The sequence below is a fragment of the Nesoenas mayeri genome (genome assembly GCF_963082525.1).
Source record: "Nesoenas mayeri genome assembly, chromosome: 6".
Lineage (NCBI taxonomy): Eukaryota > Metazoa > Chordata > Aves > Columbiformes > Columbidae > Nesoenas > Nesoenas mayeri.
Window position 1 is genome coordinate 397,225 of NC_137545.1, and position 15,069 is coordinate 412,293.

Genomic DNA, 15,069 nt, shown 5'->3' on the forward strand with positions numbered 1-15,069 from the left:
TCAAATTTTAAGCCAGACTGTACCCCTACGATTTTATGCTGTGTTACATGGAGGAAAAAAAGAAGCCTTACTGAACATTTTCCAGCTTCTCCATTTTCTCACCTACCTCAGGGGTTATCACCAAACCACAACCAAAACACCCCAAATGTTCATGTTCGTGCAGCGCTTGGAAGACATACAATGCTACATGTCGTTATGGAGTATCGCTTCTCAAAAACGAACAAACAAAGCCCCCAACAAGTGTTGTGCAAACACTCCGACTGAGAAGCCGGGTCACGGTGACGATGACAACACGGCACGGCACAGCCCGTGCGATGGGCAGAGCCAGCTCACCTTCTCTCCTCCAGCGGTGGCGGCGGATGGAAGCGGTGGTGATGGCGGTCCGAGAAATCCTCGGCACCGTCGGGGTCACTTCCACCCTCAGGACCTTCTGGCCTTCTTGCGATACATCGGGAGCATCAAAGGGCAGCGAGTTCTTCATGGCGTTTGCAACCTAAGAGAAAAGTAAAACGCTGTACCGCCACTTCCCTTGACGGCACGAATGGCAACATTAGATCTCCTGCTGGATACAGAAAGGGAAACGACCAACAACTGTTAATTATGTCAGATCTTATGCAGATGGATGGCCCCATCCCCAAGATTCACATTTGATAACTACACTGAAAAGCTCATCACAAACCTATTCCCAAAAACATAGCTGGATTTACTCCATTTTTTGAGATAATTCATTTCATATTTACCACCTGTACTGACAGAGGTAGCAACTTGCACAGGAAGGTCTCCATCCAAAAGAGATGCAAAATGACAAGGAAAATACCACTTACATTTTATGACAAGGATGTCATAAAACTAAGTCACAAGCCAGACCAAAACTGGCAGAACTTTGTATTACTTCTTTCACAAAGATCTCAGATAACATCTGATAAAACAACTATATCGACGCATATGGCACTTCATAGCACTCCAGGAACTAAAGGTGTTTATTCGCATTATAATGTAAAAGCATCACGGAAACGCTCCTTTCTCATCCTGCCTGGCACTTGTCCAGCACTGATTCGCCCTGTGCTGGCCAGCTCTCCCAGCCCCAACACTCGCTGTGAAACGCTCTCCTAGGCACACGCAGGCTCTTCTCCAGGCCGCCCTCTTGAAAGGGCACAGACCACGTTCATGCCATCCTCGATCACACGGAAGACTTCAGGAACTCATTTCTGCTGTTCGGAACCAAAGCAGATGGAGTTCAACAGTAAATAGCGGTTTGCCTTCCCATCTTTCACTCACTAGAGCTGCTCCCTGAACAGGTACCCTTCGCAGCATACAGGATTAAAACCTGAACGTGAGTTGTGGGAATGTGCAACGGGGGCAGAGAAGCGACAGAGCGGTTCCGCTGGCGGAAGCTTTTCCCAGCTGGCCCTTTCCAGCAGCACTGATTGTGCTTCCGGGGGCCGAGAAGAACCAGACGGAGGTAAAAATCAATGCAACAGGAAAACCTGGAAACAGTCTAAAGCACCAGTTTGAATGAGTCACAGCCCTTCTCTGAGAGAAGAAAAAAAACAAACCAAAACAAAACTTGCAATCCGTTGGGAGGCAAAAAAAGCCCTTGCTCATTATGTCTAATCCAGCCCTGAAAGGCAGGAAAACAAACACTCAGCCTTGGCAATCTCAGCCTGCAGCTCCGGATGCCAAGGGAGGGCTGTTTGAGGCCAGACATCCACTCTCACAGGGAGCTCTAATGACAAGAACCAACACGAGGCAGCAAGGACACGAAGAAAATGCAGTGGATGAAGGTGCTCTCACCGCAGGGACTTGCTGATCCCCTCTTCTTGTGCCCGGGGTAAGAACGCCTGTGTCTGCACTGGAGACAGGCACTTCCACCTGAACCCAGTGCAGGGCTCTGCTGCTCAGAAGAACAGACTAAGCCGAGCTCCTCCCCAGGCCGAGGCACTAATACTGAGTCTGGGGGATTCGTTTCCCCCTGTAGAAACTCCCAGCTGGCACGACTGTGCAAACACTCCCCAGTGTTTGCTAACAGAGACCCTCTTCCCAGAAAAGCCCTTTTCCTTGCATCACTTCCAGCCCTTCCCAGTGCAGTGCAAGACGCTTCAACGTTACAGATGGTTCAGAGCTCGCTGATGTTGCTGTTCCTTTCCTCCTCAAGTCCACAGGCAGCTTAAACCTATTTAAATAAGAGCATGGATCTACTATATCATCAAAAATATTTCCCCAAGAGATGTACATAAACATAGGGACTGTGATGTTCTACCATTGATGGTATTCCCGTAATTATACAAATAGCTGGAGTACAGATATCTAAAAATAATCCTAATGTGGGGGTTTGCCTGAATATTAAATGGACTCCAAAGACTTTGCTGCTGGTAGGAAATCCTAGGCAGAGGTTGAACTTGAAACTTGCCTGGGATGCTGCACAGACAATATTTTATTTGGTGCCAGTAGTTTCCAGTTTAAAATACCAAATTTTATAATGCTGCTAAATTATACACCTCCTGGAGAATGCAAGTGCAAGGACTCCAACCTTTGAGAAAGTCCAATTGCTTGAATATGTAGCATGAGGCCAAGGACATGCAGGTCGTATTTTTATAAACCTGACCGTTTCTTAAAGCTGCTTTTAAAAATTCGCAGTAAAACAAGATAGGAAGCAAGGCAATGATCAGAATATTAAGAAGAAAACCTCATAGATGTGCCTGCACACATATGCACGAAAAACCTGACAAAAGGGCAAGGGGGAAAAGTTGGTGATGTCACAACATCAGCAACACCACACAATGGAGGAAAAAACCAAAAACCCCACATTCTAGAAGATGCTTACAATTAGAAGTAATCTCTAATGACAAACTGATTAAAAATGAACAATGAGGACTGAAAACTGTCATATCATCAATTGAATTAAGTTCCAGATCCTCCTACACACCTTTTAAATGTAGTAGTTTGACAGGGTGGCCCAATTCAGCAGGTTCAATATTTAATTTAAAACTTTCAATCTGATGGAGAGATGAGTCATTTCCAAAAGAAACCAACTATTATAAAATTGAATGGATACCAAGCATCTAAAATGCAGCAGTGTCAGAAAAACTGTAGATAATTTTTACAGCCAATATTAATTCCCCAAGACAATAATTTTGCTTAACTCATTGCAGAAGGGAATGATCTCAGCTTGCCACATAAAAGACTTTTCCCAATCCACACTTTTCTCGGTTATGTAAAAAGCAGTGAAATGTTAGTTCGGAGGAGCACTAAGGGCTTCTAGCCACGATCCCGATGCAGAAACCGAGACAACAGTTTATTTTACTTTCTTCTCCTTCATTTTTTGTTCTTACTTTGATCCTCATTTCTACATCTGACAAAAAATGAAACCCCTCCACTCCTCCTTTCTCTCTGTCAACCCCCTGTTTCTTCCCAATCGCATCTACCTGCAGCCAGCCCAGTTTCACCACCCTCCCCATTTCATTTATCTCTGTGGATGAGGAGAACAGCAAGAATAGTGGAAACTGAAAAAACCCAAGCAAGCAGAACAACTCCATTCTACTGCTGCTCCTCCAAAGAAGGTCAAGATTAAGGCCTGGGTGACTTTGATCTATCAAAAATCCAACACTGACTCTAGAGATGAAGCTCCTTTGCACTCTCAGCTCTACCCTGTTGTTGCTTTTCCTACCGCGTTACCAGTTAAACCACACAGCCCTGCTGAAGGTCTAGGAGCAAAGAATATATAAATATAAGGTATAAATAGTTACATTTAAAACGTCACTTGCATTTGGGAGCGCAGCAATGGCCACAAACACTTTCATGACCAGCGCACTTCAGAAACACATCCCCGCTCCCCTTCACAAGCCCCTGCATTGCCACGGCTTGTTCTTACCAGCAGAGGCTGTGAGTAGAGCTCCAGCTGTGCCCTGTAAATGATGTCCTCCAGCACCTCCTGACCAAGGTCCCACTGACCGTTGTAGCTAAAAAGTAAAGAAAGAGATTTATCTTTCATATTTTATGAACTCAAACTTGTCTTTTTTCTGCCCAAATGCAGCTCTTCACTTATTTCTTCCGTAGAAAGTACATCAACTGTATGTAGACTCCAGCCCCTTCACTGTTTTAAAAGTGTACACGAAGCAATTTTTTATTTATCTTGTTGATATCACAAAAAGTTGCTTCCTGTCCCTCCAAAGCAAGAGAAATTTGATGCCATAATCAGGACAAACTTGAAGAATAAAGACAGAGGCCACGATGTACAGGTCAGCACTGCTCAGCACAACTGCACTTCCATCAGAAATGCATTTTTGCTACCTCAGAAGCTACTGATGCTCAAGAGCTCTGCGTTTCATCAGACTACCTGGGCATCCAAGCTCATTACGCTTGGTGGTAACAGAAACTTGGGAAAAGATGAAGCCAGCAGCCTTACTCTCTTCAGAACCTGCTGCTGGCTCCTCAGCACCTCATTCAATGCTGACAAAGATATTTTCAAATTATCGGTTGGCTGAGCGAGCTGGTAATGAGAAATACACTAATTGAGTTACCAACTCGTGTTATGAGTTTAACTCTTTTTTAATCATAAAACAACTCGCATTTATATTTTAATTCATGTGAAACCAAACGTTCCGCTTGGTCCAGAAAAGCCGTCAACTTACATGGCGTAGTATACACCCGTGAGCAGCTGCACCATGAAGTCCGGGTCTAACACCACCCGCCCACAGGGCTCTTTCCAGCGCTTCTCGTGCTGCCGCGGAAACCCGCTCACACACAGCCTGAGGAAGACACAAAACGGTAACCCCACAAACGGCTTCATTTCACTGAGATCTTGGTTTTTCTACTTCTCAAAATGCATTTTTCAAGTAGAAGTACACAGCGTGGAACGTTCTTACGTTGTTCTCCAACCACTACAGCAGTTTTATAACAACGCCTTGCGACGTGGTTTTGCTGATCTTCCAGTGTTATTCCCATTAACTCCATGGGTTTTTGTCAAATCAGAACCAGCTTCCAAAGAATGAGGGTGAAAAGATGTTCTCGACTGCCAAGCACCACACGTAGGAGACTCAGCCGAAAATTCAGTAACTGAAAGCACCTTTCTTTAAAGGAAACACTTCAGTGGAATAGAAGAGAAACACGTCATCTCCCATATGATGACAGCATGCAGGCACCTTCTGCCTAAAGCCGGATAACACAGATACTGCGTTCTCAAGAATTGCTCTCAGCTGCCTTCTGAAAAACTACTGACCCTTGGAAAAGGATCTGCCTGCCCATATACTGCATAGCAATGAGTCTCCATAAAAACAGAGTAATTGATGCATAACGTTAATATCTGAACCTTCATCATGGAAGCAACACACAGCCACTAATACATAATAACTGCTGTGCTGTTTCAAAAGCAACTAAAAAAATCCCTAGCCTATAAAGTGCCATCTCTCTTTGCTACCCAAAGAACAGATTGAATTTCCAGATGCAGGAAAATTCAACATATTTGGCAAATTTAGCATAGCCATAACTCAAGAGAAGATGATGGGAACATACCAAGAATTAAAGCAGTGCCATCATGGGAAAGACACAGGCTTTAATCTTAACTGTGTGTGTGTTACCATGGAATATCTGCTGTTAGAAGCTAGTCTGGTCCTTTGCTACATAACCAAATTGCAGATCATGCTTTTCTTTCACGGAAATATTACACTGAAGCAAACGAGCTGAATCAGAAAACCACTTCAAGAGGCTCCTCTGTTTGGGGGTAGCAAGAGAGAGAATTTATCTCATTTTAGGTAAAAACGCTGGTAAAAAACAGCATATGGAAATAACAGATATACTTAAGATTTTTCAGAACAAAAAGCAGTGATCTTTGCCAATCAGATCCTTCTAAGAGTATTCAAGTAGAAGGTTATTTCAAGGGCATGTGTAAGAGTTGGAGAAATCACAATATTGGATTCTTCAGAAAGTAGGATGTTATTATCAGAGAAAACAAAAAAGGCAAAAGAAAAAAGGCAAAAATAACCTCAAACACACCCGAACAGACCACTAAACCCAGACCATTGTGCAAGCGCTTCATATAAACCACCCTCAGAAGCAAGACATTAATATTCGGAAGCAGAGGAAACCGGTGATATTCCGCACAGAATTTTTAAGGTGACCATACTGAAAAAGGTCTGAAAGATACGTAAATCCAAAAAATGCCAATCAGTCTAAGTAGCTTCCACTCATTTTCACCCAAAATTACTCTTTTTTTTCTTTCCAAATAACAGAAAGCCACAGAACTAGAAGGAAAGCCCTCACAGTGGTAAGATAATCCATGTGTTTTATCTGTGTGCAAGCGCAGCTTCCAATCTCCAATTAAGCTGTAAGACCAAGTGTTAAATATTTTAAACTATCAAATGCAACAGGTAGTTTGGGTTTTTTCTGGATGACTATTTAGAAGCCTAGATGCACCCTGCAAGACCCTTTTTTCCAAGGCAAGTGTCTCACCTGGAGCCCATCCTGCATAGCGCCTGGTAAGAAGAGGCAGGCATGTAGACAATAGCGGAATTGTAGCACAGCATGAGAAAGCTCAGCACCTCAAACCTGAAAAGAGACAAGAGCAAAACCTTCAACGGTTCAAATTCTTAACACAAAAGTCTCAAAAAATGCCCCACTGGAAAAAGTATCAGAAATAAACATGCAAATCCTGAGATCTTCTTTCATTATAATTCACCAACTTGAAACAGGATCTTAAAGGTTCGGTTTTAAACACTTGAAGTTATTATTACTGAAAGCCATTAGCATATGCAGGACCTGTGGAGGAAATGGTATACGGCATAATATTTGGTAAAGGTTCTAGAACTGGACAAGTCTTCAATGCACTGCAAATGATAGGATGTGTTTTCCCAGAGCTGGCATTAGCCATGGTAAAGCTGGCAGGCGCCACAAGGGCAGGGCCCACTCCTGTCTGTCCACCCAGCACCATCCCCCTTCTCCCGTGGAAAACACAGTCCCAGAGCCCAATTTTGTGAATTCTGTGACACTTCCAGCAAAATTTGAGCTGCCAGACAGAAACCCAAAGACATTCCTGACGGACACGGAAATAACAGAGAAGTTACTCTCTTCTAAATTAACTAACAGAAGAACATACACGGAGCGAACGACAAAAATACTATACCTCAAGATGACCAAGACTGTTCCCTAAATTTAATTCCAAGCACTTAAGGCTGAGAAAGGACTGAACACACGATATATTTGGTGTTGATGTTTAAAGACTTGTTGTGTGCCCACAGTGAAGCACCTCTCGTGCTAGAATCCACCCACGTACCGGTTCTGTGCTGTGAAGGTTTCTCTCTGGGGGTGCAGATCGCTGTAAACCACCCTGATGAGATCGTGCTGACACAGAGCTCCTTCAGTTAACGCCATGGATCCAATGGTGGAGGGCTGGCAGTGGGGAGGAGGATGGAAGGAGCAGGGAGAAATCAATCAGTAAAAGGTCCATGAAAGCATTAAACTTCCTAACCAGCCAAGCTAAGAGACACACTTGTCTTGCAATGCGCAAAACTGAAGTCTATTCCAGAACGCAGTAAACCTAGAGACATTACCTAATGTCATTATTGTAAACAGCTTCCACACTTACAAGCAATACAGCAGGTGAGGGCAATTTGCAACTTTGGTTCTTACATATCCATTTACAGTAAGCTTGCCCTAATTGCAAGACCTTTTGTACAGCAACAGTAGAGAAAGAAAAACACGTTTTCAAGTTCCAACTGTATTAAGGAGTGAGAAGAAGGAAGACCACATTTATGCTAACACCTAAGAGGCAAAAAAACACAGCTGCAACTACAACACGACCAACCTCCATTCAAAATGGGCACTGAGGCAAAGATTTTTCAACATTTACATTCCTTTTCTTCTACTAATGCCACTGAATTCAACGGCACCAATTGCAAGCTATTGACACAGAAAACTTCCTGCAACAAAATGCATCTACAATGGGCTGTTGCATCAAAGGGATCCAGTTCTCACTCCTCTAATAGATCCAATTCTAACTTACCACAGCAGCTCTCTTACCTCATGATATATTGACGGTTTAGATAATGAAGGGATGGTAAAAGATAAAACTTTGTTGTTTCCATCTTTGTCAGCAATTTCCTGCATTAAAAGAAAACAAAACCAAAACTCAAACAGAAGTAAGGAGATAGGACTTGGAATCATTTTCAACTTTCAGAAGGCATTTAACAACCAAAAAGTTAGAAGTCCTGACCTGATAAGACTATGAACACCCCAAGGTCTCCGTGCATTTGCAGAATACCAGCAGATTTCCATACATATTTAAGAAGCGGGAAAGACCTCTAAAACAGGTCATTTGCAGAATCAGTCTGCAACGCTTAAACACAGCATGGGCCCCTTCATTCAGTGTGATTTCATCAAAACCAAAACAGCACAAAAAGCTTTTCTAGCCCATCTTTACACTGAAACATTCATTTCTAATAGAACTGCAGAGTGGAGCAAGACTGAACTCTAAGCCCAAAAGATACAGGCACATGAGGGCTGATGAATCACGGCTGCCAATGGTCACGGTGGTGAACGCACCCAGAGGAAAGGGGAAAGCAAGGGACGGGCAAGGTTTCCTCGGGCATTCTGGCACTAAGAACCGCACGGAATGTTTTCTCAAAAGCCTTTCCAACCGGTCAGATTTTACAGTTGCTAGGCTACTGCATAAGCAAACCCAGCAGTTTTTAAAGCAAATATACTAAGAGCAATTACATAAGACTGTAGCAAAAAGGAGTGTAAAATCCTGCCTTTTCACTCTGTACAGCAAGTTTCCAAACAACGAGCTCTAGACATTCCAGCTGATGTGCAAACTCGGTCCAAGGCAGCACAGCACTCGCAGTAGGCTTTAGGGATCACAACGGGAGGACAGCTGATAGAATTCAGCAGAATGGAGAAGACTGGTCCTTGCTTAAGTATTGAGAAGATAACTTCACTCCTCCAGCATATGTGCAGAAACATATCAACAATTTAATCAAAGAAAAAGAACAGTGGGAGCTACTGTCCATTTTGAGGCCTCTGTCTTCCTGAATTTGGAGAGAACGAGTAAACTACTGTCTTTAAAAAACATGAATCACCAACACGACCTTCAAAGGAACCACAAAAGGACCTCGATGAGAAAACAGCCGACAAACATGCTACTTCAACCCAGCAAACAGTACCAAAAACCAGCAGGCAGCTTCCAGTATTTTTTCCTTCAGAATAAATCTAAAATAACTGGATCTTCCAGTTGTGAGAGCTACAGACACATAACAAGAATATTTCTTTTTAAGAATCGGTTTGACTGTTCCGTATCTCCTCACGTGTAGGAACATAATACGCAGTTTAGAAGAGGGCTCTATTATGATAGTAGAGAGAAGGATGATGTTTCAGTATAATTAGTAAGTTTTAAAGTCCTGTGACACAGAAACACCCATCAAAGAATGCCTATCTTGGCAGTATTGCTAAATTTATTGAACAGACTCATAACACTACAAGAGTAAACGTCCCCAGGCTAAGGTAAGGATATAAAAAAGTACTTTTATATCCAACAGTCAAACTTAATCATCTGCAGTTACTTTCACCTATTCTCAAAATGACAGTTCCGCTGCAGACAACTGTCTGCCTCCAACGCACACGCGTGTATCCAAGTGCGAGCACACAGAGCGGTTTCGGCTGCAAATCACCCTTAAAAAGGCACATTCAGAGGATGGAGAGACTGACCAAGCATATTGGCCTGACAGAAAGTTGCATTTTTCAACATTGCTTTATTTCCTTACGAACACAAGTATATAACAGTTCAGGAATGCCCATGAGGTGATCCTGTCTTAGCTAAAATGTTTGTCCCAAAAGATTACTATGAAGTACATTTTTGAAAACACGTTCTTACTAAACCTTCATTACATTATGCTTTTCTCCAGATTAAATATGTCATCACATAAGCGTATTATCATTTTAAATATGCTGTTTCAATCATCTACTTTATTCGGGGCGGTCAGTGACGCAAACCCACCCCACTCACCAGGTTGTAGATGCCGAGCAGCAGCGCCTCGATGCAGCCGTTGCTCTGCCTGTCCCTGCTGGCCGTCAGCCGCAGATACACCCAGATCAGCTCCGGCAAGAACTGCAGCGTGAACCTCTTCAGCCGAACCTCAGAACTACGGTAAAGTTCAAAGAGCTGGTGGCAAACAGGCTCCAGGAGCTGTGGAAAGGCAAAAAGGCTAATTAACGAAATACTGTGAGACTGCATCTGGAATCTTGTGTCCAGCTGTGGTCCCTCAGCTCCAGCAGGACAGGGAACTGCTGCAGAGAGTCCAGCGCAGCCACCAAGATGCTGCAGGGAGTGGAGCATCTCCCGTGTGAGGAAAGGCTGAGGGAGCTGGGGCTCTGGAGCTGGACAAGAGGACACTGAGGGGGACTCATTCCTGGGATCAATATGGAAAGGGGCAGTGTCAGGAGGATGGAGCCAGGCTCTGCTGGTGACAACCAGGGACAGGACAAGGGGCAATGGGTGCAAACTGGAACACGGGAGGTTGTGGAGTCTCCTTCTGTGCAGACATTCCAACCCGCCTGGACACCTTCCTGTGTAACCTCATCTGGGTGTTCCTGCTCCATGGGGGGATTGCACTGGATGAGCTTTACAGGCCCTTCCAACCCCTGACACTCTGCGATTCTGTGATTCTCTAAGAAGGGAGAATGACATAGAAAACAGAGAGGCTGTATCATGCAGCCACCGCAGCCAGTAAAAACGACATTTCTTGGGGGCGAGAAAGGGAATGAATGCAAACGGTACATGCGTTCCTGTAAGAACAGACCCGAGCGGTGCTGGGCCGCAGCACAGCAAGTCGTGGCCTCCCTGCAGCCCCAGCTTTGGGAACTGTCACTATGAGATTTGCTTTGTATTCAGGTACTAATTCAAGACATATGACAGACACGAGGCTTGAACTACGTGCATCATAAAACCTTAATGGTGCAGTTGTAACTTAAAAGAGTACAAAGGTTAAAGATTAGCTGCTACTGACAAGTCTATTGACAGAAATATGAATGAATTTCTTACCTACAGCTTTTTAGTCTCAAATCCAACCAGTGTGCATTTGTTCATTACAATACAAACTGGTGTTTCCAGCTTGAGCTGCCCTTGGGTTTCAATACAAGAACCAAAAAAGGCCCTTATCAAGTCAGTGCGATATAAGCCTAAGAAAAACCTGCCATTTTAAGAGTCTGCAATGCCAAACCAATAGTTCAGATGCATCCACAGAACTGTTAATGAACCGGAAGAAGAAGAACCATGTCAAACTCTGTCCCCCTTTCCCATGACTAATCAGGTTTTTAATAACAAAGTCAAAAACAACCAAAAAAAATCCAAGAGGAATTCTGGTAAGGTCTCTGACCAGTATCTAGTATTGCATTCTAAGAAATGGGATGATCTGCCCTAAGGAAAATACCGATGGGCTTCAACGTCCCAAAAGAGGGAGGCATCCCTGTAACCTAAAGTGTCCGTATTCACATAGAAAAGTCACAGAGTCAGAAGAGAGAGGCCAGAATCTCAAATAAGTCTTCTTTCGAACTGTACATGCTTAATGCAGCTCTCCAATATATACACAATAATATTAAACATTATACATCTGATTTTTTTAGAGTAATAAAAACCATACATTGGGCCAACGCAATAGCAGCTGAGACAAAAGGCAGAATGCAGAATATCAGTGCGGAGCAGAAGAGCAGATAAGACACATGTGACTCATATATGACTCCGCTTTCAGTGCACACACCTTCCCAGGGACACGCAGCTCAGGACTCTGAGAGCATTAGCAGCATGTTTCACAGACTTGGATGCATTCTTCTTTCATTCATCTATTCATCAGAATGCTAAGCACCCAGAATTTCCTGTGGAATCCTCTTTTGCTGCGCTGTATGAAGATGCGCTGTGCCTTGGTGTGAACCATCCATCCTTACAAAACTCCGAAGAAGTGCCTTGCTATCATCCCTACAAGTGACTAGCGTGAACCTTTGATAAACGCGCAACACCGTATATCCGCGGGACTGTACAACTTCACATCCACATATTTAGACTTACATATCGTACTCTGGTATATCCCAAACACGAAACATGAATTTGACAGGATTTTCCATTGAGATAGCCGCGTTCTGACAGCATTACCCAGGAAAGGGTGAACCCATTCCTTCCATTCCGAACACGCGCTGTTCTGCTCGGCGAAGCATACCATTTCTTCAAGCCGCGGATTACATAAGCCGGAATGTGACATCTACGTAACCCCAAACTTTGCTCGTGGACAAACCTCTCCTTCTCCAAGGCTGCGCTCTCAGTCCCTTGTGTAACGCGGCTTCTGCTGGGCAGGCTCGTGACTCCAAGGGCACAGGCTGGGTTTGCAGGAGAAGCGCGCCCAGGGAGGGGAGGAACCCCACACGACAACGCTGAGGCCAGTCGTCTGCAGAACGCACGTTTTTAAAAGCCACAGACGTAAAATAAGTCGAACATATATTATCTGGCATATTTATTCCAGTATTTCATATATAATTCCAGTATTTCATATATATAGCACTTTATATTCAAAAGATGCATAAGTGGATTCTTTCTTAATTAATATTTACTTAGTAAAAATTCCTATCTCAAAGTGACACTAATTACTAAACCATCTGCTACAGCAAATGTTCAAATCCTCAGAGACAGAACTATATCCTTGTTTTATGAAAGGCCTCCTGCATTTCGGATGTTCAAATAAAAACGTGGGTAATAAATAATTCGGAGATGACTGAATAAACCTGTAGGCTTGCTTTTAAAGAAAAGAAGAGCAAGAAGCTAGCGTAAAGAAGAAATCTCTGGAAACAACGAATACAAGCATATCTGCAAGGAGATAACAGGTGCAAGCGAAGCCAAGAAATGATCAGAAAGTAGATATATACAGCAGCATCGCTATGAGTAACACTTCATCAGATTAGAGATGACAGCAGCCCAAAGCTGTTCCCTATTCAAAGTTAGCCAGTTTAATCCAAGTCCCATTAAAAACAGAGGAAAAGAATAATTTAGTTCAGCTAAAGTCAGATGAGACTCAACCAGAGCAGTTACTGAGCTTACTCTACTTTATTTCAAATGAAATTTTTACAAAATTAGTCTTTTATGTGAACTCACGCTCCCTAGAAAGTTCCAAGTGATATCCAGGCACGGGTGCTGCACGCACGTCAACGCTCCTCGTTTCTATTAGTTGTCGTATCAGTTGTACTTGAACAACTGCAAATTACCGGGGTGAAACCCTCAGAGCTGGTTGTAGCAACTACCGTCGTGCTTTTGGTGTGTTTGGAGGTTTAGTCCCGCAAGGAAAAGCTGCCACCATGAAGATGCTACAACTAATATTTTCAAAGGCATCCAAGTTTTTCCTATCAAAGCACAGAACAATTGTCTCTCACCTGGAAACACAACGCTTGACACTATAAGAAAGAATAAAGGTATTCCCTGCATCCTCATTGTCTGGCTTTTTGGGGAACCGGCCTCTTCCCATTAATTCCCTGAATATAAATACTGAGAAGACGTTGGAGGAAGTGGGTGCATGAACTCACACACACTTCAATCCCAAAGCCCCTTCAGTCCGAAGTCAAAGGAAACTGAGCAGCACAGCAGCCAGCCAAAAAACCCAAAGGAAAACATCTCTTGGAACTGTATCTTTTCTGACAGACTAAAAACCGACATTAAAAGAGCTTTGCTATTGGCATGAACAGCAATTGGCATCACAAACAATTACCGACAACATTTTTACTGGCTTCAGCGACAATGATCTAATTTGCAGTTCATTCTCACACCCCACAGGGATGCAGACTCGCTGCACTAAGGAAGCTGATGAAGAGCTTCCATTTGGCTTATCTTACAAGTTTGCCAATCTTCAGAGCCATACCTTGAAGTTAAATGTAATGCATTATAAAATGCATGGCAACAACTGGAAAAGCTTGTCTTCTTGAAGAATTCAATTGTGGTAGAAAACAATGTGCTCACTTTAGGCTTAACTATAACAGAAGGGCTGAAATTAGTTATTATTTGAGAAGTCTGGACAGTGCTTGGCATTGCAAAGGTGATCTCATCTTGTTTCAAGGCTGAGCTTTCCAGGTTAAACCGAAGTAGCCCCACATGAATATTCAACATTTCCATTTCAGTACTGCATTAATTGAAAATCCATCGAGCGTTTGTATCTACAACCATCAACCAACGCCCAAAATTTAAAAACTATCTGAAAAAACCAATATTTCAAAAGCACTTTTCTTTAGAATTCAAATATTATGCAAAAAAAAATCAATACATTATTCAGTTAAATAAGCTCTTTATGAGCAATATCACTCTCTACTCGTCATGCAACTTTCTGTTCCAGTCATTATCTTCTCCTTAGTCAAAAAGTCGGGGGTTTCCTGAAGGGTAAAGAGTAACAACTGTATTGAACTGGACAGCTCATGGAAAAACACCTCGGTTGGTTCCATGGCGGTACCAGGTTAACCCAATAACCCTGGTCTTCGCAAGCTACAATGATGTAGTTCTGGATAAATTCATGTTTGCCATGAGCAGTTTGCCCCTTTCAGGCAGTTTTAAAAACAGCTCACCTGCATGCTTAAGCTGCACTAAAAAAAATTACTTGTCCATCAAGTTTAAGAATCCAACCAGTACATTTTTATAACCATCTATCACATAAGCTTTATCTTCATAAGCAATATCAGTTATTCTTCTAACAAATCATGCCCTACAAAGCATATTTTAAAAGACTCTCGCTTCGAGCCAAATATTAGAACAGAATTACGCAAAGTAACGAATTGACTCACAGGCAAATAAGCTTTGGAAGAAGCACAACCCGGAAACACGTACTGCCCCAGCAAGCAGAACCTGAGCCTCACCATCCCGGAGCCCGCGATCGCTTATCTTACACTTGATACCAGAATCAAGACCAAACAACAACTGCAGCTCCAAAGAGTAATATTTGACAAGCATCAGTGTGCAATAACATGGGGTTACTGTCACTCCCTTAAGAAGATCCTCTTTTTGCAAATCCGCATCACTAAAACAAAAATACATCAAATGCTCATTCTCAAAGCAAAGCAAAG

The 15,069-nt window shown here is 43.0% G+C and overlaps 1 protein-coding gene across 7 annotated transcripts in view; it reads right to left on the reverse strand.

The window, feature by feature from the left end:
• The window catches only part of HYCC2 (hyccin PI4KA lipid kinase complex subunit 2), a gene marked incomplete at its 3' end in the record, with an annotated part of 49,436 nt that overhangs the window by 12,994 nt on the left and 21,373 nt on the right, over positions 1-15,069 (reverse strand). For all 7 annotated transcript variants that reach the window (XR_013922274.1, XM_080346737.1, XM_080346734.1 and 4 more), the window contains 7 exons: positions 9,995-10,174; positions 8,014-8,094; positions 7,268-7,383; positions 6,448-6,543; positions 4,632-4,748; positions 3,872-3,959; positions 334-493 (listed from right to left, as the gene is read on the reverse strand). Coding sequence is in view for 6 of the 7 variants with exons in the window: in XM_080346737.1 (XP_080202863.1) it covers positions 334-493; positions 3,872-3,959; positions 4,632-4,748; positions 6,448-6,543; positions 7,268-7,383; positions 8,014-8,094; positions 9,995-10,174 (838 nt within the window). The remainder of the gene's footprint in view (positions 1-333; positions 494-3,871; positions 3,960-4,631; positions 4,749-6,447; positions 6,544-7,267; positions 7,384-8,013; positions 8,095-9,994; positions 10,175-15,069) is intronic.